This window comes from Eleginops maclovinus, chromosome 16 (assembly GCF_036324505.1).
Source record: "Eleginops maclovinus isolate JMC-PN-2008 ecotype Puerto Natales chromosome 16, JC_Emac_rtc_rv5, whole genome shotgun sequence".
In the NCBI taxonomy this organism is placed as follows: Eukaryota; Metazoa; Chordata; class Actinopteri; order Perciformes; family Eleginopidae; genus Eleginops; species Eleginops maclovinus.
In genome coordinates, this window is record NC_086364.1 from 7,379,754 (window position 1) to 7,403,981 (window position 24,228).

At 38.5% G+C, this 24,228-nt stretch overlaps 2 protein-coding genes across 2 annotated transcripts; both read right to left on the reverse strand.

The window, feature by feature from the left end:
• Positions 1-3: 3 nt before the first annotated feature.
• On the reverse strand, positions 4-14,697 carry unkl (unk like zinc finger). Its single transcript, XM_063904968.1, is given in 17 exon segments — positions 4-5,301; positions 5,470-5,690; positions 5,693-5,726; positions 5,806-5,993; positions 6,748-6,984; positions 7,093-7,182; positions 7,279-7,456; positions 7,988-8,038; positions 8,591-8,779; positions 9,096-9,238; positions 9,690-9,774; positions 10,015-10,132; positions 10,222-10,357; positions 10,443-10,576; positions 11,360-11,536; positions 13,722-13,931; positions 14,586-14,697. Coding segments are annotated over 17 exon segments (2,412 nt in total). The 5' UTR covers positions 14,651-14,697; the 3' UTR covers positions 4-5,145.
• A 4,299-nt stretch (positions 14,698-18,996) lies between these two features.
• On the reverse strand, positions 18,997-20,371 carry gper1 (G protein-coupled estrogen receptor 1). Its single transcript, XM_063904970.1, has one exon. It carries the CDS (start codon positions 20,339-20,341, stop codon positions 19,172-19,174), a length of 1,170 nt encoding a protein of 389 aa, XP_063761040.1. The 5' UTR covers positions 20,342-20,371; the 3' UTR covers positions 18,997-19,171.
• Positions 20,372-24,228: the final 3,857 nt, after the last annotated feature.

Here is a 24,228-nt window from a genome sequence, read left to right on the forward strand (position 1 = left end):
ACATTTCAGATGAAAAATTATTTTAATTTTCAAGATGATAAAAATAACTTTGTGAACTCTGTAAACCATTGCATAACTGTAGTGTAACAATTCAACAAGTGTTAACAAACTAGTAATACACTACAGAACATATGCTGTACACAATCCTCAATGTAGAAAAGAAAGATCTAGTATACTAAGACTTGCACCTATTTCTGTGTTCACAACACAAAAAAAAATCAATATACCAAGAGCATCATTTCTACGATTATCAGTACAGAATTTCCTACATATCCATACAGCTCGTCACAAAATAAGGGACATTGTTTATTCTATAAATAAGTTCTAAACCCACTGTCGTTAAGTAAATAAATCCAAGAACTGCAGTTTCCTCAGATTCAACACATTCTTTATGAAATCCCTCTGAGAAAAATACATTTCTTTCCTTAAATTTCCCCGTTATTGTGAGAAATAGAAACTTGAAAACCTTTATTTTTTTTTTAGTTCTAATACATTTTATTGAATAGCAGTTCACGACTAGATGCTACATCAGAATGAATTAACTGCGCTCCATAATATCCAGTGACCTATTCATGGAATATCTAATTTAGAACAATACATTCAATATTTCAGGGCTTCAATGTTAAAATGACATTTTCTAAAGTGTATGGAACAGCTGGTTCCACATTCAGATAATTTACGTCGTACTAGCATGTTGCTTAATTTGAACAGCTCCATACATCATTTACATGTACAAGATTGCATAAATCTTCAGGCTCCATTTTTCATAATATAAGAAACAAAAAGAGACATCACAACAACTAACAATAATGCAAAATAGATTAAACTATTCCAATGCAGAGCAGAATGATACATCTATTACAGTTCATTTACAAGATTATTCGCCGTTGGTGCTTTTCTAACAAACAAATTGAGTTTTTGGTGCCAAATGACTAATTCAGATCAAAATGTTGAAGTATTGCTGCATTTTAGTTTTTTATCGTATGGCAAATACAGACTGAGATAGGCGATTCTTTGTCAATTACAGACGTTTTTTCCTTCAGCTCGTGTGGCCTGAATCCTAGAGGATCATTTAGCAATCACATAGTGGTCTAAATATTGTAAGGCACTGGAATTTTGAATCTAATTAAGCATTTTGAGAGCAAATATGTCTCATATTCTGCCATTTTCTCTTGATACCAATCAATATTATGCGATTATTAAAGGCACAGATGTACTTGAAAGTAATCGGTCTGTTAAATTGAACAAATCTAAGAAATGCAAGCTGTGCTTATCAAGTGAATGTTTCTGTCATTCCTTTAAAAGAATTGGGGTGAGTAGACCACAAGAGAGACCAACAATAAATGATCGTAACAAGAACTCAGTAAATAATATGTCTGTATCTGCCATTCACGTTTGTCACAATCATGATCTGTCCCGTCAATTTACAAAAACTAAAAATTTGGACCACAGCTTTGAAGAGATAGAAAACAAAGAGTCGGAGAGAAAGAAAGCACCTTACACTGTCGGCCTATCATAACAGCATATAATGCATATCCCTCAACTTCCAAAGTGATTGGGATTATTCGTTAAGCTGAATCAACAAACAACAGTTTTTATGGCCACTTCAGAAGCACAAATGTCATCACGTTTGACATTCCTCCACGACATTAAACTGACACTGAATCCTCACTTGAAGGCGGCTTGTGCTAGCCAGTGTTGCGCCATGAATGTATACTGAGAACAAAAATCAAAACAAAAAAAAACATGTTTTAAGGACCCATGCATTTTGGATGAACATGATCTATTTAAGGTACTAGGTGATTACTTTTAAAAAAAAATCTATTTAGGTCTCCTAACTGAAATAAAACAAAAAATGAAATGTAGTACAAAAAAGAAAGAACAGTTTAGGTCTTTGGTAAAACTGCAAAACAAATGGGCTAAAGATCCATTGATGTTGTAAGTAAAACCCATTGGCATAGTCCTGTTGGTTACTCACTACCAGGATGTCTTACTGAATGACGCATTAGAGCAAAAATCCATCCAGAAATTGAAATTCCGCCAGTCTAAATTTGATTTAGTTTATGTGGATGGCATTCATGACTACAGGATCTTAGAAATAATTTCCCCCCTGTTGAATACGTATTTGGACAGCTACTAGGACACCACTTTGGTTGATTTTTTCCACACAAGACATCATTAATTTAGTCGGCTTCAAAGCTAAAACAAAACAGACCCTGTGAATTAGCTTCATTGCTACCCAGTGTATGGGGAGAATAAATCAAACACAAACACATTAACCTTCCATTAATTAAAAAAAAGGGACAATCTAAAGCAGTACGGCCCTGTGACATCATTCTGAGTGCTATACAAAAGTACTGAATGGATTTACAAATCAATAATAAGTCGAGTTAGACCGATAATATCATAGTTTCTAAAATCTGAGCTGTGGACGACGACATTCAAACATCTAAATGTAATAACAAGAAACCACATCAACACCTTTTCCAGTAGCAGCGGAGCTCGCAGGAGTTCTTAAGCCTTTCCTCCACTAAAAACAGGTCGATACAAAGATCCTGGCAGTGACACACAAATGTTTTCCCTCTTTTTTTTGTAGCTGGTTAAAAATATATCGCATAACATGCAATACTAGAAATGATTAGCCTGCCTTTAATGCAATCTAATGTCATCATTAAAATGCTCTCCTTTTGAGTTAATTGTCATTTATGTGAATGTAAACAATTCCTTTTCCCATTTTAAGACGTAGCAAAAAGCTGTACCTGGAGATGTACATGATTTTCTATATTGAATAATAAGCATCTTTTTCTTAAACACAGTAGAAGGTCATTTCAAATAGAGGAGCCTATCCAACACTTTACCCACAGAGTTCTCTATTCACGGCAAAAGTATTACAATTAAAACATTTATTAATATGTTGCTATACAAATACATCTCGCCTGTTTGCATACTCCCAAGCGTTGAATTTGAAAAACCTAATTTCAAGGACTGCAGCTGCACCGAAAGAGCACCACGACCGAGGAATGAGTGTGTGGCGGGGAGGATCGTCTCTAAAGTCAGGACCTTTATCGGAAATACTTAATGGGATTGGGCCAAATACACTGGCATATATTTATACTTACACATATAAACGCATGTCGATGCTTCTGCAAAGTTAAACACGGTATACACAAGCTTTAAATACTTGTGACAATTCTACACATAACCTTTTTCACTGAAGGCACTTTAGAGTTAGAGGCCGATATGTTCTAAGTCAAGAGGCTAGATTCCTACATAAATCACCGTCTCAGGCTTTTAGCAAATACAATACATGCTTCTCTAAACAGGCTAGCCTATAGAAATGTCTACAAAACAAAGGAACTGATTGAATAACAGCCTTAACATGAAGCATGTGCCTTACTGATATTACAGCTGCTGGTTATGCCTTAAATGCACGTTAAATTTGCACTTATTTGATTGATTTCTTTTCTATAAATCTAACTATGAAAGTAGAAACTATTACTTTTCTATGAAATCTTAATATTATGTTGAATCATGCCATGATTTAACAATAGGAAACATGAAATATCTAAATGATGTTTCACAGTACACACAGAAGCTGAAGACATTAGCTTATATAGAAAAAACACACAATTATAAATCTAAAAAAAGGAAAGAAAAAAGGATACCTACAAAGCAGCTTAAAGCTAAATTCTATATATACCCTTTTAATAAAGTCCCAGGTAACAAAGTGCTTTTAGAAGAAATCAAACTTCTCGAGTTGGTCAAAGTAATGATGCTTGACTGGGTTGATTCAAAAAAGAATGTTAATAAAAATGTGGCTTTACTTAAAGAGGAACACGGCAGGGTGTTAGCATTCATGCTAACGTCTGATTTACAGACAGACAGCTATTGGATGTGATGTATGTTTTTTAAATCTGCAAATACAGCTTTCATTGTTGGAAAATTGATCAAATGTTGCTTTTTTTCCATCAGTAACGTCCCTTAGTATTAAAAGCAATAGTACAAATATTATGTTTTAATTGCTAAGAGCTCCTAATATGATCAGATACATTTTACTACACGTCAGTTTCTGTAGCTCCATGTGGTGTTAATGGTATGAGTGCACTTCTTTTTTCATCAGAAGAAATTCTTAGGTTTTTTGATATCTTGTGTCTTGATTTGCTTCTGAGCTCTTGTGCTTTGATGTCGTATGTGTCTTCCTCTTTAATTAAAGAAAAAACTGCTTGGAGTTTTGCCCATTTTATGTTTAACATCACCGATCTCTCCCTGGCAGCACGTTGGAATTCCTCTGCATTTTGGAAACCTGAAAAACCTATGGCACTGGTACGCTATCAACAATGGCTTTACGTTTATTTACTGAGGGATTCCTTTTGATCAAACTATCGCCCACCACCAGAATGATTGAAAAAAGACCTTACAGTACGAGAAATGCTTTTTTCCAAACGTTTCACTATCTATACGATTATACAGTTACAGTGAGTACGTTTTAAAGTATTTATTTTCTTCCAAAACAAGAATGTGATGTGTCTTAAGTCAACAGGTTTTAAGTATATTTGTTACATTTCCACAGTATTTCTGAAACTGGATGGACTTTAAGTGCATTAGATCAGAGATTTATCCACAATAATTCAAAGTGCAGTGAAGTATTTCCAATCAACCAACAGTAAAACACGAGGATAGAAATACAACTCATTTATGTATTAAAGAATACAGATTTTAAGCAACTTTAGTGGTCCCATTTTTAAAATCTGTTTAAAGTATTTGCTGTCAGGTTTGCATATTTTGTTAGGGGAAAAGCATTCCTGCATATTGTGTATGTAAACAACATGCATCTGGACACAAGATGGATGTCTTTTAGTGTCAAAATCATGATTTAAGATCAGAGAAATTGCATTGCGATGTCATTTTATATTCTAATTTGATTGCATCCGGCTGAACAAGGTAATGTGCACATAAAATGAGCAAAAACTATAAATGATTTAACCCCTGTACACAATCTGATTCATAATACTATTTGTTTGTCAGTCAAACATCATGTATTCTAAATGGATTCAGAAATACACATTGCTATTTAGAAAAATGGTCATATCTATTAGCAGTTTTTCAAAGGGCTTGTGTTTAAATAGTACCTCGACTAGTTGTACATCACCATTTGAGTATTTTTGTTCTACAGTAGGGACATTCTGCTTTACTAAGCACACAGTTCTCACATAGTACATAATGTTGGCAAGGCTGCAGGACAATGCAACGATCATGCTTTTGGCAAACTATACATTTCTTTGACTGAAGCTGATATATTACCTGTTGGGGAAAGAAGAGAATGGATATCAGCCCTAACTCAGGGAAACACACTTCATGCAGATTGTTGTAATTAGCATGGCAAAACGTAGCTCTGAGTGAAAGCCTGGTAAACCCGTTAAAAACTAGAGGCTAAAAATGAAATACTATGTGTGATCTATTCTGTCTTACCCCGTCTATAAGGTCTAGGTCATTACGCAGCTGACTCTGGAGCGAGTGGAGCTTTGACAAGGGGAGCTCGTCCAGATCTCCATAGCTACGTAGAAGCGGCGTTCCCGGGGTGCGACACAGAGCGTCATAGTCCCCTTGGAGCTCCTTGAGGTTGCGCTGCGTCTCCTCCCACTTCTGTTCGGCCAGCTGCCGCTCTGCCTCGGCCGTCTTTGCTTGTTCTTAGCTTCCAGAGCGTCTTTCTGGCAGGCTTCACAGGCCTGGAACAAAGACTTGTGATTATGCAAATCATCCATAAGCTAAGAGGTGTTTCTGAATGACATAATATATATGACTGACTTGTTTAACCTGATGCCAGGCCTCCTCCCACTGCTTGATCTTCCTCTTGGCCTCGTCCAGATCTCTGAAAAGCCGAGCCAGATCCGCACTGCTGCCGCTGGAGGTCAGGCTGCTGAAAACTGGAGATGGGCTCGGGGAAAAGCTGCCACTCACAAAGTCCCAGATGCTGCTGGCCCCGCCGTTCAAACCTAGGGGAGAGGTGTTTTAAAATCATCAAGCGGAGAATAGTTGTTTACAATCATTTTGACCCGTCTGATTAGCAGTGATTTAGCTCTGAGAAACAGCGTCTTTCAGTGGCTTTATGGGAAAATATTGTTTCTTATATAAACAAACTCTAAGAGCCATATTTCTCTGAGGAACTTCTGGAAGGTTGAAAAAAAATGCTCCATGCTTAAGGACGCTAACATTAGTGGAAAAAGAGGTTAAATAGTCCAGAATGATAATAAGATAAAATAGAACTGTATTGACTTCAAAGTAAATTATAATGAGAGATTGCTCAAAACAAAAACATATTAAAAACACAATAGATTAATTAATATAAAGTAAATTAAAAACCACTGCAAAAATGTGTAGAAAGGTTAATAACATGAGCAAAAACAGTCAAAAATATATAACAAAATAATATTATTAAGTGTTATACTAACACCAGTGCAAAATAGTATTTCAATAGTAACGTATATTAAGTTAAATAAAACAAATAAAAATAAAAAGTAATGTTCAGGGGGCTTTCTAGAAAGATATAGCATGAAGGCGCTAACGTCACGTCAAGCCCTGCACACTTTCAGGTGAAAATCATGCATTAGAGCGAAGTGGAAAATAATACTTTTCTTCTCAAGGAGTAAGAGTTAAACTATTCCCATTGACATAAGACTGAGATTCAAATCTGAAGTCAAATGCCTTCCAGCTCACGCGGAACAAAATGCTTGATGCTAATCGGCTCACCTAAAGAATTCTGGGAAGAGGAGGTGGGAGTTCCCAGCAGGCCGTGCTCCTGCTTGGACAACATGTTTGAAGGGTGATTGTGCTGCGATATGGTGGCAGCGAGCAGGGACTGCGACAGAGACTGAGACAGGGAGCTGAGCGGGGAGGTGGAGAGTGAGGAGGACGAGTTAAAGGACGAAGACCGGGCCAGCGAGCCGGGAATGTTCACGGGGGCGGAGCCACCCAGCATCCTCTGTCCTGCGGGGACGACACAAATACTGCTGTGAGTTTTGTGTTATGTACACGTATCATGAGACCAATTGTGATTGACAGCTGGATGTCCTTTAACTAACTGTGTCTCCTTACTTGCAAATCCCATACTGTTGTCCTGCTCCTCCAGCTCCTTATCCAGAGAAGCCACATTTATATCGCAGAAGTTGAGGTCCAGCGCGGACCCTGAGGGGAAACAGAAAACATCTGGCTGCCATTTCAAACAAACTACAGAGTGGCAGCGTGCAGCTCGGTGGCTTGACAGTGTTAACGAACACATACCTATGACCGACTCCACGGTGTTGCTCCCCGGATAGAAGGGAGTGGCTTTTGCATTCATGGTTGATAAGGTGGTGGGTGAAGAACTATCCGAGCCGATGCTGGAGGCCAAGCTGGACGTTATACTGGAGGTGAAGCTTGTTGCCAAAGGGTTCACAGCAGAGAATACAGAGTTTTGTGTCTGAAAGGAGAGCACAGAAGGCATGTTTAATATCCGCTGTTGATTAAATAGACAAGTCTGAAAAAACTAAAATACTCCAACAGAAGAGCTGCTCTTTTAAAAAGTGGCCCTGTTACTTTTCTGCTTCATATTTATACTTTGTGCCTCTGTGACATGTTTCCCTGCCTACATGTTGAAGATGTGCCGCCCCTTAGCCTATCAGGTAAAGTGCGTTGGAGCGCTAGCCAATAGAAGCGCTAGTGTTATTTAGTGATGTCATTATGTTGCAGAAGTAAACAACGGAGTACAATGTGGGAGACAAACTCCCTCTAGAGGGAACTTTGGGATTTTAGCCTTTGCAGACCATTTACATGCATAACTCACTACAGGAAAGGGAAAACCCAAAAAGCATAATAGGGCCCCTTTAAAACCTCCCAGCATGGTGGGATGTTTCCATGTCATCAAACTTCTAATAGTGTTTTAAATAAATCATATTTTGTATTATTGTTATATTTCATTTTATCAATGTTAACAAAAAAAGAAAATCCAAACCTGTTTTTCTTGGTCCATCATTTTCTGATCCATCTGCCCCTTGTTCTTCATCTAAAAATGATAAAATAACACAGATTTTTAGTGACGAAATGCTACAATAAATAATATAAATCAAAGGCATGTTGGAACTGTAATAAAGCACGGTATCACAAACTTTTGATTTGCAATTATTCTTAAAATATTCACACATAATGCTTTTGATTACAGTGTGCCACATTCTTCTATAATACCGGTAAAGCAGAGCCAAGTGAAATCAACCTCAGGGCAATTCTGAGTAGAGTTACAAATTACAGATTCTTTTTCCAGCCTGATTGCAAGTTGAAGTTCTCCGATGTTGACAAAATGTGACATTGATTATAAATAACACGCAGAAAGGGACACCCAGGGATAAAAGGTACTCAATACTCTCATGAATTGAGAAGATACATTAGATTTTCATTAGATAAAGAACCTTAAATGATGTAAACCTGTAGATGAAATGTCTCAAAGGGATCAAATTAACATGATAAATTACATCATAATTAAAAAGCGAATGAGAGTGGTGCGTTAAAGCCCTGAGTTGTGTCAGAGTCAGCCTGAAGCTGAAGAGAGCAGTCTGTATACCTGATCCTCTCGTTCAGAGCCCGGAGCTTTGGGATAGTTAGACCGCAGAGATGAGACACTGGATGAGGTGGACTCTGAACATAAACTACTCTTAGTAAAGGGTTTGGGCCTGCTGCTGGATCCCACTGGGGATAACAAACTGTCGCTTCCTGAACTTGGAGTTACCGTTGAGCTATTAGAACATGAAACCTGAGAAAGAGAAGTGCACATGGTCTTAATGAAAGGATGATCAACGTATAAATAAAACCAATATTCTAAATGGATCTATTTTAGAGTCAGAATGTAACAATGCAAAGCTTGGAAAAGCAATGAAAAATAATAATGACGAATCAATGCATGCCAACAGAAAGATGAGAGCATGGTAAACAACAGGTCAACAGCTCAATGTCTGAATTGTTATTCAGGGGTTTGTGTTGTCTTGTAATCCGACACCATGTACGTGTTCATTCTGTTGAATTTCCTTTCAAAGTCGTGACATAGCAACGGGAAAACATACACTTCCTACTTGTCCATTGCTGCTGGTTGCGCTGCCTCCGCTGTTCCACTCGCTGGTGGGACACTCCGAGTACTGGGAGCTGAGCTGGGACTGAGAACTGGACTGCATCACTGTCAGCAGGGAGCTCATGGTCTCCTCTGTGGAGGGCATTCCTGACAGGATCCAAAATGAATGATTCAATTCATGTTGCATAAACAACGAGATGTCCAACATTCCGATAACATTGCTAGTGGCTGAGGCTGCATGACGTATGAGAAGCCCAATATTTAAATAAGAATCTTGTTTGCAATCTTCTTTTTTTTAACCAATATTACATTTTACTCAGTTTTGTATTGAGGATACTGCTAAAATACAACAGATTTATCTTAATTAAACAGCGTAAACATTTAACAAAACACAAAAGGACACAATAAATGTTTTTCTTTTTACTTGTAATGACCTATACTTGAGCTATGTTTAAAATCAATCATGTTGAAAGTGCCGATTTTAAAACGTGGGAAAACCAAGACAATTATCTCACAAGTAAAGTCACAAACAAAAAAACAAAATGCAATGGAGTTGTATTTCGTTTCCAGAGTCAGTATTTAGATAACTTCGACTTACTTTCTACGTGTGCAAACGCACAAAACGGTCCTCTGGGGCAGTATCCAGTCTGTCGCATGTCATTGCATTTGGTTGATTTGTAGATCTGAGAGGGAAAAAAAACAGACAATGCGACACAAAGTTCAGATGTTTGTCCTTGGAAAATACTACCAGCCACAATGATACTATCAAAACAATAAAACCTCATAAAAACAACGGGAAACTAGCAGGAGGATTACAGTCACACTACATATTATATGTGTATATGTATATGACTTATGTGATAACTACTAGGATTGAGTATTGTACTTTAAATGTTTCATAGTGAAAGAGAATAAACCCTGACCTCTGGGTGGAACTGCTGTTCAGTGCGAGAGTGGCAGTACTGGCAGCTGTCTCCACTGTCACATTTGGAGGGCTCACCCCATTCATCCCCGTGCTTCACATTGGGGCAGGGGGTTGACCTGCAGTCAGAGAGAACATTAAACACACAACGATCATACAACTCAATATCAGGTGTTATTCTAACTAAAACTGCGTCATCACTACTTACCTATATTTGAACTTTCTTGGATTTCGTCTTCGATCTCTACTGTTGTGGTAGTGGGGGCAAGCGTAGCCCTGCCTGCATAGTCGGGGGGGCTTTGTACACTGATCTGTTTTGTAGTTGGCTAAAACAAAGTTGGTATCTGCAAAAATGTCAAAAACAATTAATGTCTTTTTCTTTTTTGTGTGTTACCTGTTGCTGGCTGCCATGACAGTGGAGGACCTCACCTTGCCAGCGGGGGTCTTCTGTCAGGGTTTTCTCGATCATAGCTTGGCTGGCTAACACTCCCGGCTGCAGGTCAGGGATACCTTCCCCAGATCCCAGCTGTCCATTCTGAAGGGCTTCTTGTGCTTGAATCTCTCTGTAGGTATGAACTCAGTGTTAGTGCTATCCCTAATGCCTCGAAAAGTATACAGAATATGAGTTGTTATTTAAAAATAGTTAAATATTGATTCAAGCTGAATTACTACATCACTGGCATCTCTCAGTATCTAAAAAACAACAAAAGAGACACTTCATTCTGGATCATCATCAGAGGATAAGGCCCATGTGACATTCAGATCTGAACAAAAGTGAATGATTGAAGTTAAAATTTTGATATTTACACGTGGCCCTCCCTCATCCTCTTCCGTAACCCTCAGGCATATACAACTGGCAAAGTGATAGAAATTGATGATAAAATGGGCCCAGGATTTTATTAAAGGATTTTTAGGAGGAAAAGGACTTCCAATGCTATTATTACTACTGTTAAAGTGTTTGATTTTTAAGTTTGCTTTGTTTGGCAGCTTTGTATGCATGTCTTCTTTGTGAAATGTTTGTTTTTGTGGCTGCAAATGTCCCCCTCTGTGGTACACTGAAGCTTATCTTCAATATAATAGGGTATAGCAGATGTACCAGCCTTTTTCATGGTATCAAATAACCTCACAGACTCTCAGCAGCACGGAGCTGAATACAGCTATTTGTCTTTTTCATATTCAGTGAGCCAAGCCCTAAAAACAGTGTTACAGACTAAAATGTGACTTTGTAAATCCATTATAATACAGACATTCTGTTGACATTACATCTAAGTTGGCCGATCTATCTGTCCCTTTGTGTTCAAAGTTTGGCAGAAAATAGAGAGCCCACTATTTGCTTTATACGTCACCTGATATCATAGACTGGAGGTCGGAGATCATGTGGCCCGTGAGCGAAAGCACAGTGGAGGCCATTCTTCACACAATGCCCTCGAGCGTCTGTTTCATGGATACAAGTGCCAGTCTTGTAATAGCGTAGATGGTACTTTCGCTCTGTGTCGCCCGTGGTCCGGTGCAAATAAGGACAGCTAAGGAAGCAAGGAAACAACACTTTAATATTTCAGTGGATGACTCGCATAAAAGGGAATACAAATCTTTTGGCATGACAATCAAATAATGCACAGGAAAACTTAAAAAATGTGGGGGGAAAAAACGGAACAATGCTCCTATATAGATAATAATAATAATAATAATAATAATAATAATAATAAATGTTATTTACGGTGCTATTCATGACACACAAGGAAACCGTACAATTTGTTAAATATGCTAAGAGTTAAAAGCAACATATTCTTCTAGTACTTAAAGCATCTTTCATGTGAACATTAAAACGCGAAGCAATGCACAGACATTTAAAATATAGTCCAATCAAAACAGTATTATTATTTGTATATTTAATTGTAATTAGAAATAGAGTACTCTTATGGCTGCACAGGAATACGACTCTAATGCGTTTGCAGGGCTGACACACTAGCAACGCCTCAATAAATGTACGGCCAATAAGCCTCTTGAATAAACCATTTTTTTCCCTTTCTTGAGTAGCAACAGTTGCTATGGCAACACAAAAGGTTATACAAAAATAGCTGCCATCGGCAGGAGGAACTGTAAGAATGGCAGACGTTCATTTTCCATTAGTCCAATAATCGTGGTTGTCTTTATTTTTTGATGTTGGGCTCGATTATATGCCGAGCCATTTTTAATTCCCGCTAACACAGAGAGAACTGCAACGTGTTCATGAGAGACATATCTTGTTTCAGTTAAGTTAACATGTTGTATGTTTATAATTATGCTTGACCCCTTTTATGGTCTCTACTTGAATGCCTGTCACTGATGCAAATGATGCCACGTGCAGAACAATGGAGACTGGGTGGTTGTAAATAAGGAAAAACCCATTCTAAATTGGCGTTTTATTGTAGGGAAAAACATTTGACGCATCAAATCACATGCTGTCATTATATGAAAAGAATACCGATATACTGATTACAACGCAATTACCAAATAATACAGAAATAAATGGCCAAACAGCATATTTTGCACGCCTCACTTTTGTAAATAATACACCAATTTTTCTATCTCATCTTTAGAGCACTCTTTTCTGGGCAGGGAATCTATGATCACAACAGATGCAGTCCTCTCTCTGCGAGCTGATGAGCACATACACCATTAGAACACAGAGCTTATTTATCCTGCAGTGTTACTAAACGCACAGCCGGCTGGTCAAATTAAAATGTTTTAATCTATCATTTTCAATCAAAAACATGCTCTCAGTCGCCTGCAAATATCAATACAGAACAGTTAGCTTCATTTTAGGACTGCAAAGTAGTGTATGATATTTATTTTGTAAATTGTCATTGCTATGTCAACCTGTGCAATTATAACAGGACATGAGTCGCTGTTACACTTTGAATATAGTGTACACTACAGTCTGTCTGTAGGCGCCTCATTCAAGGAATCTGCAGTATTTAAGGAGTACTTAGAGCAGCAAAGGGGCAGAACAGAGTACACTTTTTTATCAGCTTTGAAAAAAATCAAGACTGAGACCCATAATCCGATAGCCAATTGAAACAAAAACAAATCGCAAACTTAAAAAAAAAATGTATTTACCAGTTTTTTAATTTCTTATCAAGGTTCAAGAGAAAGCTGCTTCTCAAATATGGAGATTTACAGATTTTTTGTTTTAAATAATCATAAACTGAACATAGTTGACTATAGTTGATTTAAAGAGATGAGTAAGTTGAGTAAAAATAATAACAGTTTTCACTATTTTATGATATTTCATAGATAAAACAATTTCTCGTTAACATAGTAAGCAATTAGTAATCAGTAATGGAAACGATTTGCAGACCTAATAGCTTTGTTTTGTGCATCCCTACTAAATTAAAATCACATTTCCTTTTGAACAATAAGACAAAAAAGTCATAGGTTTCCTTCAAAGACTCTGAAACTCATTGTAGTAACACATAAGTAAACTAAATATATCCACATAAGTCTTCCCAATGACGAAACATAACGACCCAAATCTATTTAAGGGTCACATGAACACTTTATGAAATGTCCTGTGTTTGAATGTTTTAGTGGCCCCAGTTTGATTACATTTTTTTCCCTAAAGCTTCAAAGGTTCTCATCCCAGATATGGTAGCAAAACATCAGCCAGCAGCTGCATAACAACGCACTGAAGCTTTGATGAAGCTGGATGAAAAGACTGTCACTTACTCATCTCCATCCGGGCAGATGCCTGTGGTCTCGTCGTATTTGGTGCAGTACACATCAGGGCTGTAGTTAAAAGTTCCGTCTCTTCTTCTGATAGGTCTTCTTCTCCGCTGGTTGAGAAAATGCCAGTGAAAACACGTAAAGGGTCTGTGCTGCGTACACTTGTGCTGAAGGAACAACGGGCACTGCTCTGTCCTGAACTCCTTCAAGTATCTGAAACAAGCAAAAGCAAAAGAAAACAGTCTCAGGAACCGCGTTTTGAAATAAATACTAATTATGAAACAAGTCGAAAGAGGGGAAAAAGTTTAAAGACAGTGTTGTGTCGTGGTATGCTGCTAGTGTTGTAGCCTACTATATATTTTGGGTCACTAACGTAAGCTTGCTATTCACAGAGCACACTACGTTATGGTTTGGACGTAACGCTTGTTGAATGTCCATGAGCGTACGTCTATAAATGTGCGTAGCAAGGGGGAACTCAAAATAAGGCCGAGCTATTTACAAGCAGACTGGTTAGCGAGTTCCTGGCTAATCATTTAGCAGACCAAGTTGACGGTGTAACATTCAAAAGATTATTAAAAACAATTCCCCAACTCGGTAAAACAATTATAAACGATTCCGTTAACGCATGGCGTTACACTTCAACGATTTAAGACGCCGTGTTTCCTACATTAGGGCTGGTGTCGTTAGCGTGCAGTCGCTGTTTGCTATGTGACGTTAGGTAGTCACAAAGCCTGGAAAAGCACCATGTTTTCAACGCACACATAAGAGTTGAGGAATGCGAGAAATGTAAACGCGCATATGTGCACGTGCAAAAAACATTTTCTTCAACGAGCCATGTTGTTGTTTCTTTGCAGCAGCTTTACTCACGTATAGTGGGTAGGTTTCTCGGTTTGAGGAGACGCATTGGCCGCCGTTTTCGAAACCGACGGCATTTTCAGTCAAAACAATGAATTGCGCATGCGCTTGGATCTGTTGCTCGCGTCCATGCATGCACGTACGCGCCTACACGCTGCACACACTGCATAAATGCAGCAGAGGGCGCTGCAAACACCACACCGTGTTTCTGTCTGGTTTGTTAGAGCTGATTGCTTTATCTTTAATAATACACATTCTGCCTTTATTTAATTCTAATACAATTAAGGACATTTTGAATACCCTCATTTATTTCAAATATTCCTAAAGCTACACTTGAATTACTTGAACATAAACGGTTGAACTGTATCAAATCCAATGTCTATCTGGTCTCGAGGTTATCAGGCTTAATCCTTCTCATTTCCTCTTCCTCAAATGATTGTGTTTTTAAAGTATACTTTAAGAAACTCATCACTTGTGGAAGTCACAGCTCTATTTGAGGTGACGGGGTCTGTGGTGGGGAGGATGTAAAAGCTTTGCATGTTTTCTCTTTTAGAGGCTTTGCTATACTCATTACATTGTGATCGTATTCTCTTCTATGTTTCATTTGCTTTTATCTCAGCGATCAGGCTTAGTTTAAATATAACTGATTTTTCAACAGTAAATTCATTTCACATTATTTAATAATGCATGTGTTAATCACACAAGTCTTTTAGTATTTTTAATAGGTGATCTGTTTTTGGAAAGTATGTAATAGGAGTCTTTTAATTAAATTAAATGATGGTCTGCCAGACAATGCATAGTATATCCTACGATGAGTTTGTTTTTTAACAAACAATCAATCCGCTGCCTCCAGTGTACCTTTTCAAATTTATGTTTTAAGATTTGGTGCTAACCATAAAATATTTATGTTTGATTTATTTTAAATATTGGCAATAAGCCACTTGATGTTTCTGCTGCAACATTTAAAAAACAACCCTCTTTCTTCCCCTCTGTATCTGGGAAGCTAATCTATTCTATTCAGATCTTTTTTCCTGTAAGGGATTTTAATTTACAAATGCAATTATACGTCTGATCCATTATTCAGCTGCTGAGGTCCACCGGGTGCACTGCCTTATAATTATGGATAAACCCTGGACTGTCCGGTTGTAATTACTTTGACATGCCCGACCCCCACTCAGTTTACAGTTGGAGGTCCAGTAACTTTCTTAGGCAAGAAACATTTAGTCAATTTACTTTTATGTGGAATTATATTACATTCGGTTTGTTTTGAAAACATTTTAAAGCTGAATTTAAGGTGTGCAAAATGAGATGCCAGCTCATTAGATATAATTGTACAATATCATTTGATGCAATACAAAAGCTCTGCTATGAATTGAGGAAAAGTGTCAGAAAGGTGTTGATTCAACCTGAACTTGAAATGTTTTGAAGATTTTTCTATCGTCATTGATATGAATTAAAGTGACAAAATATAGAACAACAACAATCTGCCTTTAAAAGGATTAATACCTCTCTGAACGAAAACTGAACAACAAGAGATATGTCATTTTGTCTCACTTTTGTGCATCATCACATTGTTTTGCACCTAGTAAAGTGGCCACATATTTGCTTCTGTGTACTTTTTATTAAATGAAGCAACAGCAGATGGTGTATAAATGAGCAGAAATGTGCCCGTAAGCCTGCAAAACTACTCCGTTTTTAAAGTTTTTACGAACAACTTTTGATCCAGGTCAGTCTGTTAAGCTTGTACATTTGTTTTCATCATCATTTTCCTGCCCATTATTTTTGCATGAATGTACTAAATATATATATATAATTATTTTTTTGCCAAATAGATTTGAATCCTGCATCATCCAGAGGAAGTAATGTGAGCAAGGGGAAAAGTCACACCCTCTCTCCTCTCTGTGACGTCAGCCACCACAAACCTTTAACCTCACTCAGTGCTCTCAGCTGTACACACAGTCCACTGTCAACCTCTTCTCACAGCATCTGCAATGTGTGTGTGTTTGTATGTGTGTGTATGTATGACGAAAAGATGATCCTTTGTCTCTTCCACCTAGTTGAACTCGGATGGTCTCAGTGTCTAGGTGTTGCTTTTTTTATCTCAGAGACCTTGACAGCCCTCATTGGATTAGTATTTCGCTGTCTTCCTGTTTGTTTTTTTTGTGCCGTCTGGGGCCCTGACAGAGACACGTGCTGCATTCAGACTGAACTAAATCCAAATAAAAACTATATATATATATATATTTATATAACGTAACATGTCTTTGTCAAGGTTTAAAAGCAACAACTGTGAAGGTGTGCTGAATGCTTTCCAGCATGATAAGGATACTGGACACAGAATTGTCCACTTCAGGAAGGATCTTCAGCATCATGTACCACAACAAGTTTGCATTTTTGAAGACCTCTCGTAAACAATCACTTAAACAATCCTCCGTGCTGCTTTCCCAGGCTGCAGGAACCGTTACAGCTGGAATAACAGTTTGTGGTTTGGACTCCTGTTTTTCCCGGTCGCGCCATTATCTCTAACTGCCTCTTGCACAAACACAAACTCAGGCCTACTGCAGGCTGGCTAAACACCTTTTATATGTTGATGCACAATGCTCAATCTAAGCGTGATAGAGTTTTTCTCTTTTATGGTTGTAATACAGCCACTTGTTGACATCAATGCACATAAACCCCATGCTGCGTCAGTTTTCTAAGAATCTAAAGCAGAGAGATTATTCTGTAAACCCCATTATGATTCATGAAATGTACACAAATCCAAGCACATTTGAACATACGAAAGCGCTGTAATATAGTTGAAAACAGGAATTTATAATCATCAATAAACAATTTGAGGTTGTAAAACTTTATAGCGTCTTTCATTAAAGTGTCTGATTTGAGACAATCTAAAATGTTTTAGCTGCACCTGTGTAGCCGGGTAATCTGTATTAAAATAACCTCTGATCAATGTGCTAATGAGCATCTTTGTTCTGTCTAAAGCATTTTATCAAACTTCACTGATGATGGAAGGATCAAAGCGTCCAGTGTTGGCCTTTGGTATTTAAGCATGTCTGATATCATATGTTAGATTGAATTTTTTTCTGTTAATTTGATAAAAACAATTAGTGGAATAAGTTCATAGACAAGAGAACAAGCGACATATGTGAAGATGACGTATGTTTGAGGTGGCTTTTTCTGTGACAGGCCCATGTCAGTTGCAGTTTATCAGTGTTATATGTTTTAAATAAGAACAAAACACGGAAGCAGCTTCACGTTGTCGACAGTGAAGGATGTGTTTACGCATTATTATCCCCTCCTGGCAAAGCAACACCTGCCTCTTTGCTTTATCATCATGCTAACAGGAGCTGACAAGTGTGGTAATATCTTATTCCACAATATATATGAGCTCAGACACCAGATTCTGGAGATTAATCTCACAAAAATAAAATTGTATGGATGGGCTGTGACCAAAAAGCTAAAAATAACACAGAAAAAAATAAAGGGTGTAGCTCCGATACCCTTTATTTAATGTTGTGTAATACTTTAAGACATGTACAAAGAGTTCCCTTTTATATTCCTGGAAAAGTGGGATATTTTCTTTATTTTAAAAAATATAACACATTTTTGTGCATTTTCCATCGCATGTTTAGCTATACAAAAGGATATTTTCTTTCTGCAGAAGAAAAACAGACAGGGGTACAGAAATATTTACAGTGAAAAGAAAGTCACTGCTACTTGTTGCCTCTTTGGTTTTTCTACCTGTAATGCCATTTAGTCAATCATGGTGTTGATGGAGTGTATGACATGAATTGTTATTTTCATTTTCAATTAATCTGCTAAAATTTAGAAAAAATTCCATCCTAGTCTCTCACGGGGGTTCAAGTTCAAGGGGATGGATGTAAATCATTTGTTTTGTCAGTCCAAAATCCAAATATATCCTTTTAAATGAAATGAAACAGAGAGGCTAAGAGGCAAAGATTATTTTTCTGAAAATTAGTCGACCAATGTTTGCAGCTCTAAAGGTTACACGTCATTTTACAGGTGATATTCCATGTAGGGTTGAACTGAAATGACCCCTGTCTTGCAGAAGAAACAGATTGCTCGATTAGATCTGATGTGATGCATTATTTCCTCTGAGCATGCTGAGCTGCAGCCTTTGCTATTACTGCAGGTAATCCCACATAGTGTAGACTCAGAAAATGTAATTTTGCCTGACAGATCACTTATTATTGTCTGTCTTACACAAAAGCTGATGTCCTCTGATACTTTAAGGGCCGAAGCTGACCTTTTGCTCTTTTGCCTTGCCATCTAACACACTTTTTGAAGCAAAAAACAAGTAAATAATGAAACATGTATGAAAACATGAAAGTAGCTTCAAGTAACTTGTGTGCATTGCAAACTACTTAAAGGGATGCACAACATGAGTATTTCCATTCTTACTTGTGTGTATATTTTTGGTGCTTTTGTGTTTTTGTTCAGGAAGTGAGCAGGTTAATTGAGAGGCAAAGCTACATAACGGATGAAGAAAGCTGAGGTTATCTTTCACACTGGGTGAGATATAACTTTGAAATAATTGTTAGCACATTTTGTGAGTTTCTTGTCCCTCTTTATATCAGTCACACCTCTGACACCACACTCCTGACAGGCAGGTGTAAATCGAGGGTGTGGTGGCAGAAGCGGTTCACCACTGACCAGCTGGCCTTCTGTTTAACGAAGAGCCGCAGCTTGTCCCTGAAGGTCTCTCCTAGAAAGCTGTAGATAATGGGGTTGAGGCAGCTGTTGGAGAAAGCTGCCAGGTTAACAATGTGCCCCGTGAGCGGGTAGTCATGCCACAGGGTGGTAGCAGTCTTCTGCGCGGGGTCAGTGGTGCCCTGCAGCAACTGGATGCTGATGAAGACGTTCTCCGGCAGCCAGCAGATGAAGAACACCAGAACCACCACCACGATCATGCGCAGGGCCTTCTGCCGCCGTGGCCACAGCCCACGGTGCTTCTGCGCCCTCATGAGGATTCGCCCGATCAGAGAGTAGCAGAGACCGATGATGGTGAAGGGCACCAAAAAACCGATGGTGACCTCCAGCCACTGGATCTCGAGGACGTTGGCGAAACAGAAGTGCACCTCGCCCCTGTGCTGCGTCTGCACGATGGTGAAGGGCAGCAGCGTTGCCAAGATGGACGCCATCCAGATGAGGCTGCAGCTGAGTTTGGCGTGCTGCATAGTCCTCAGAGGGCTGCTGCTTATGGAGCTAGCCAAAGCAATGTATCGGTCAAAGCTCATCCATGTGAGGAAGAAGATGCTGCTGTACATGTTGACCTGCAGGAACAGCGACATGAAGGTGCAGAGAACGGCGTAGTCGTAGTATTTCTCGTTCAGATTGAAGACCTCGATGAGGGAATCCGCCACCAGGATTAGATCGGCTGCAGCCAGGTTGACGAAGTAAAGGTCGGGGATGGTCATCTTCTCTCTGTGGTTCAGGTTCACCACCAGGATTAAGATGTTGCCAATAAATCCAATAGGAAAGAGGAGGATGGTGTACAGGCAGGACAGGAAGAGGCCGATAGTGTAAGACCGGTTTGAGTCTTCGGTCAAATCCGTCGCGTTGTACTCATACGAAGTGTTCACTGTGCTGTTAACGTATATCCAGACCAGAGAGGTTGTCTGCACTTCCATACTGACTGTGATCGGACTGTTTTGAATCATAGCCCACATGTACAGAAAGTCCCCTGTAGCTGCTACATCATTAGACCCTGTTCCTTCCCAATGATGTCTCTTTACAGGGTGAATCATCTATGCAGCGTTTGCATGCTGACAGAAGTCAGGTGAGGGAAACAAAAAAAGTTATGGTTTCCTTAACTTCATGTTGACATCAAGGTTCATCCACACATAGATTCCGGACAGAAAATAAAAGCACCTCCATGTCTTAAAATCGTCTTCGTAACCGGACTCCTCGTTTGAGTCATCCGATTTGTCCGTCCAAGTACGTGAACATCTTTATTCAGCGAGCCTTGGCCAGAGACGCTATTGCTGTGACACCTGAGCTGTGGAGAGAAAGAACAAAAATCAGAACATGACAGACAATTAGGTGCACGAAAATCCTAAATAAGAACGGGTACAAGGTATAGCATTTTTTTAAATAAAATACACCCCTGAGATGAAAATGATGCTGATCCAGTATGAAAAAAAGTTTAAAGGTGTCTGAAATAAATGGCAGACATCTAAGTACGCACATTAACATTCAAGCTTCAGACTTAAACAGATGCATTGAAATCCTCCTTAGAAATCCTTGGCCAATCACGGCTGTGGAGATGGTTCATCCAGACTCAATGACTTTTAATTGGTGACATATATTTTCATTAAAATTGAACAAACCTCTGTGTTTTGAAGGTTCCAGTCCACACACATCAAACTCAGTTATATACTACATTGAATCTATCCATGTTGTATGTGCAAGATCTTTGCGTTGCTAACTATCACTTCCTTTGTCGAAGATTTCAGGCCCAGGATTTCAGACATTCCCCGGGGATAGGAAAGACGACTACAATGTTAGGCAAACAGGACCTTTAGCAAACATTCACAGCCCTAAGGGTTTTATTTCCTTCAGAGGAAACCTCCTGCAATATTAATGCATGCTTAACAACAGTAGTCTTCACAGCAGTAATTCAGCACATGGACGCAAAATTAGATTATACATAGGCTAAACATCTTACAAAGGAAAAATGTAATAAATAAGTATCACAGCCTTTCTAATATTTTTTATCAATATATAGTCAAATATTTTTCTAATTAAAAAACATTATTAAGATAACACCTCTTTTGTAAATATGTAGCTATATTTCCCATCTTATTGAAATAATATTGTTGTGTTTTTTTCTCTTCAGAGCTTGTTCATATCTGCATAGTTCCCACCATAATTAGTGAGACCTGACAGTATGGGAAAGTGCTCTTCAGGAAGTTAAAAACAATATACTTCAGACATTTAACGGAGCAAGAGATACGGCTATAAAAAGCTAGTTGACATACAATAAACAACTCATTATGCAACAGAAACAAAGACACTGAAATTAAACATATTATTAACTGTAATTTAACAAATACATGCAGTCTACTTAGTGAAAGACCTTTGATTTTACAGCAAAATGTGCCTAAACTTGAAAATGACCTGAAACAATAGCAGAGATGTGAAAAGCAGCACTTACTTTTTTAATTGTGGGGTTTGTTGCTCCTCCATGCTGGTCTGGTACAGAAGTCGGAGAGCCAAAGATTTGTAAATCCCATGTCCGGGCTTCTCTTCTGCACCACCTGCTGTTTGGCCCAACCCTGAGTGGAGAGGACAGGAGGGCGGGAGGGACAGGGAGGCTGGAGATGATGTGTCGCCCATGGTTTGTCACCATGCTTCATCGCATTACCTTTACTATTTTTTGCCGCCTCATTTTTCATTGTGTGTGTCCAACTGAGCATATTAAAAGAAAGCAAGACAAATGATTTTTCTTTTTTTTAAAGAAATTTGGGGCTTGAAAATGGTAAGGACTTTATATATAGGCCACACTCCCTACTACCATGTAAGCTATATCAAGAGATTTTAACATAACATGAAAGTTTGGGCAGCAGATAAGAAGTTTTACCGTGACCAGGCAGTGTTGTTATGGAAACCACTTATATTTCCTGTAGTATTTGTTCACCTGGCTTGTGGCTCTTAGTCCGAAGTTCCGTGTCAACACACCCCATATGACCTTTCTTAGTTTTTCCATCAACTTGTTTGAGAAATAATGTACCCACTGATCTGCATCGATTATTGATTCCCCCACAAAACAGAAGACACTGACCCTCTGCTTATTTACTACTGAAATTACATTCAGATGAGGTTTAAAAAACTGTGAGCCTTCATGCTCAATAAGGGGGAAACAAAACAGACATTTTGCCCCTGGTAAAGGACTGAAATGAACATAATTTAAACTAATCTGTAAATCCAAACTGTGGCTTTGGAGACCTGATTGATGTGGTTTTGGCTAGTGTCTCTTTAATAGCCTTGAGATGACTGCAATAATTACAGACACACAAAAACCATCTGCTGCAGAACTATTTATATATTGATATTGAGCAGACTGCATCAGAGTGAAGCGTAGTTGCGGTTGATTTAATTGGAATCTACACAATACGCAGTGGAACACTCTTTTTTGATGGAGTCCCTTTTGGATAAAATCACACAAGGGGTTGTGACAACCATAATTTTCAGATATCCTGCTAAAGACAGAATGTAACTCTGAGGTCTTTGCATGGTTGGAAAGTCCCTCCATCCTCAGACAGCCAGAGGGGAGAGAGGAGTCGAGGCCGAGGCTGGATCATTGCCGGCAGGTTTGGGGTTACAGCTCCTTTAGCAGTGCTGTGCATTGGCTCCAAGGCTTTAAATGAGATACAAACATCAACAGAGTGACAGTGGTGTGAGTGCCCTGGAGGAGGTTGAAGACAGGGCAGGTCACTCTCATGTTTGGCTATGTGAACAAAGTCCTTGGTGTGGGTACAATTCAGTATTTACAAATACAGTTAGAAAAGTTTGAAAGTGAAGTGATGCCTGCCAGTTAGTGTTACACACGACATACTGTACTAGCTTCTGTATATATATTCAATGAACCCTTTAAATGTAAATGTCACTTCCCTGCGCAATCCTGTGCCATGCTGCTGCTCTTTCAGTATTTAGTTAGTATGTCACGATTTTGTTTAGGTTATTTAAAGAGGCCCTGTAATGCTTTTTGGGGGTTTCCCTTTCCTTAAGTGTGTTATATAGGTTTATGTGCATGTAAATGGTCTGCAAAGGCTAAAATTCCAAAGTTCCTTCTCTACTAACACTCCCCACCCTGCCTGAAACGCAACCATTGTACTCCTTTGTTTACTTCTGCAATATAGTGTCGTCACTCTGTAACAGTCATGCTTTTATTGGTAAACGCTCCAACACAATATACATGGGGGGCGGGACCTCTCTAAGCAGTGGACCAATCACAACAGAGCTGGCCACTTAACTAATCAGAGCAGACTGGGCTCTGGTTTCAGACAGGGGACAAAAGGCGGTGCTGCAGCACAGGCAGTATGACATCAGGATTTAAAAAATTATAATTACATACACATCACGTAAATTCATGGAAATCAGTAATGCAGCATCAATAAGGAAAACAAGAACACCTGCATGCTTACTTCATGCCATTAAACTTTTATTAATGACTTTGTTTCGATCTTAATTGGATCCTCGTGATGTGAGAATGCTAGAAAAATGGAATCTGCATCCAAATTTGTACATCACGCACACGGATTGGCAAACAAACTCGGTAATTAATATATGGTCCATTCAAAAAGCCCAGTCTGATAAACATCAAAATGAGATTTAATACATTTCATAAAGAACAAAAGAAATCTATTCCCAAAGGATTTGATGCAGAGAAGCTGGGTGCCTCTGCCAGTGGAAAACAGTACTTACATTTTTAATCAAATATAATAATAGTTTGGTGTATAAATACTTTCATTCGTTTCCTGCACTCAAAGTTATACTCAAGTAAAAGTTCAAACAAAAAAGTAAATAAATGATTTAGCTATTTTTTGTAGATTATATTATATTTTTATAATTATTTGCTTTAACATGTTCATGAATTAAATATTGCTGCTGGAAATGGAGGACTTTGGCTATA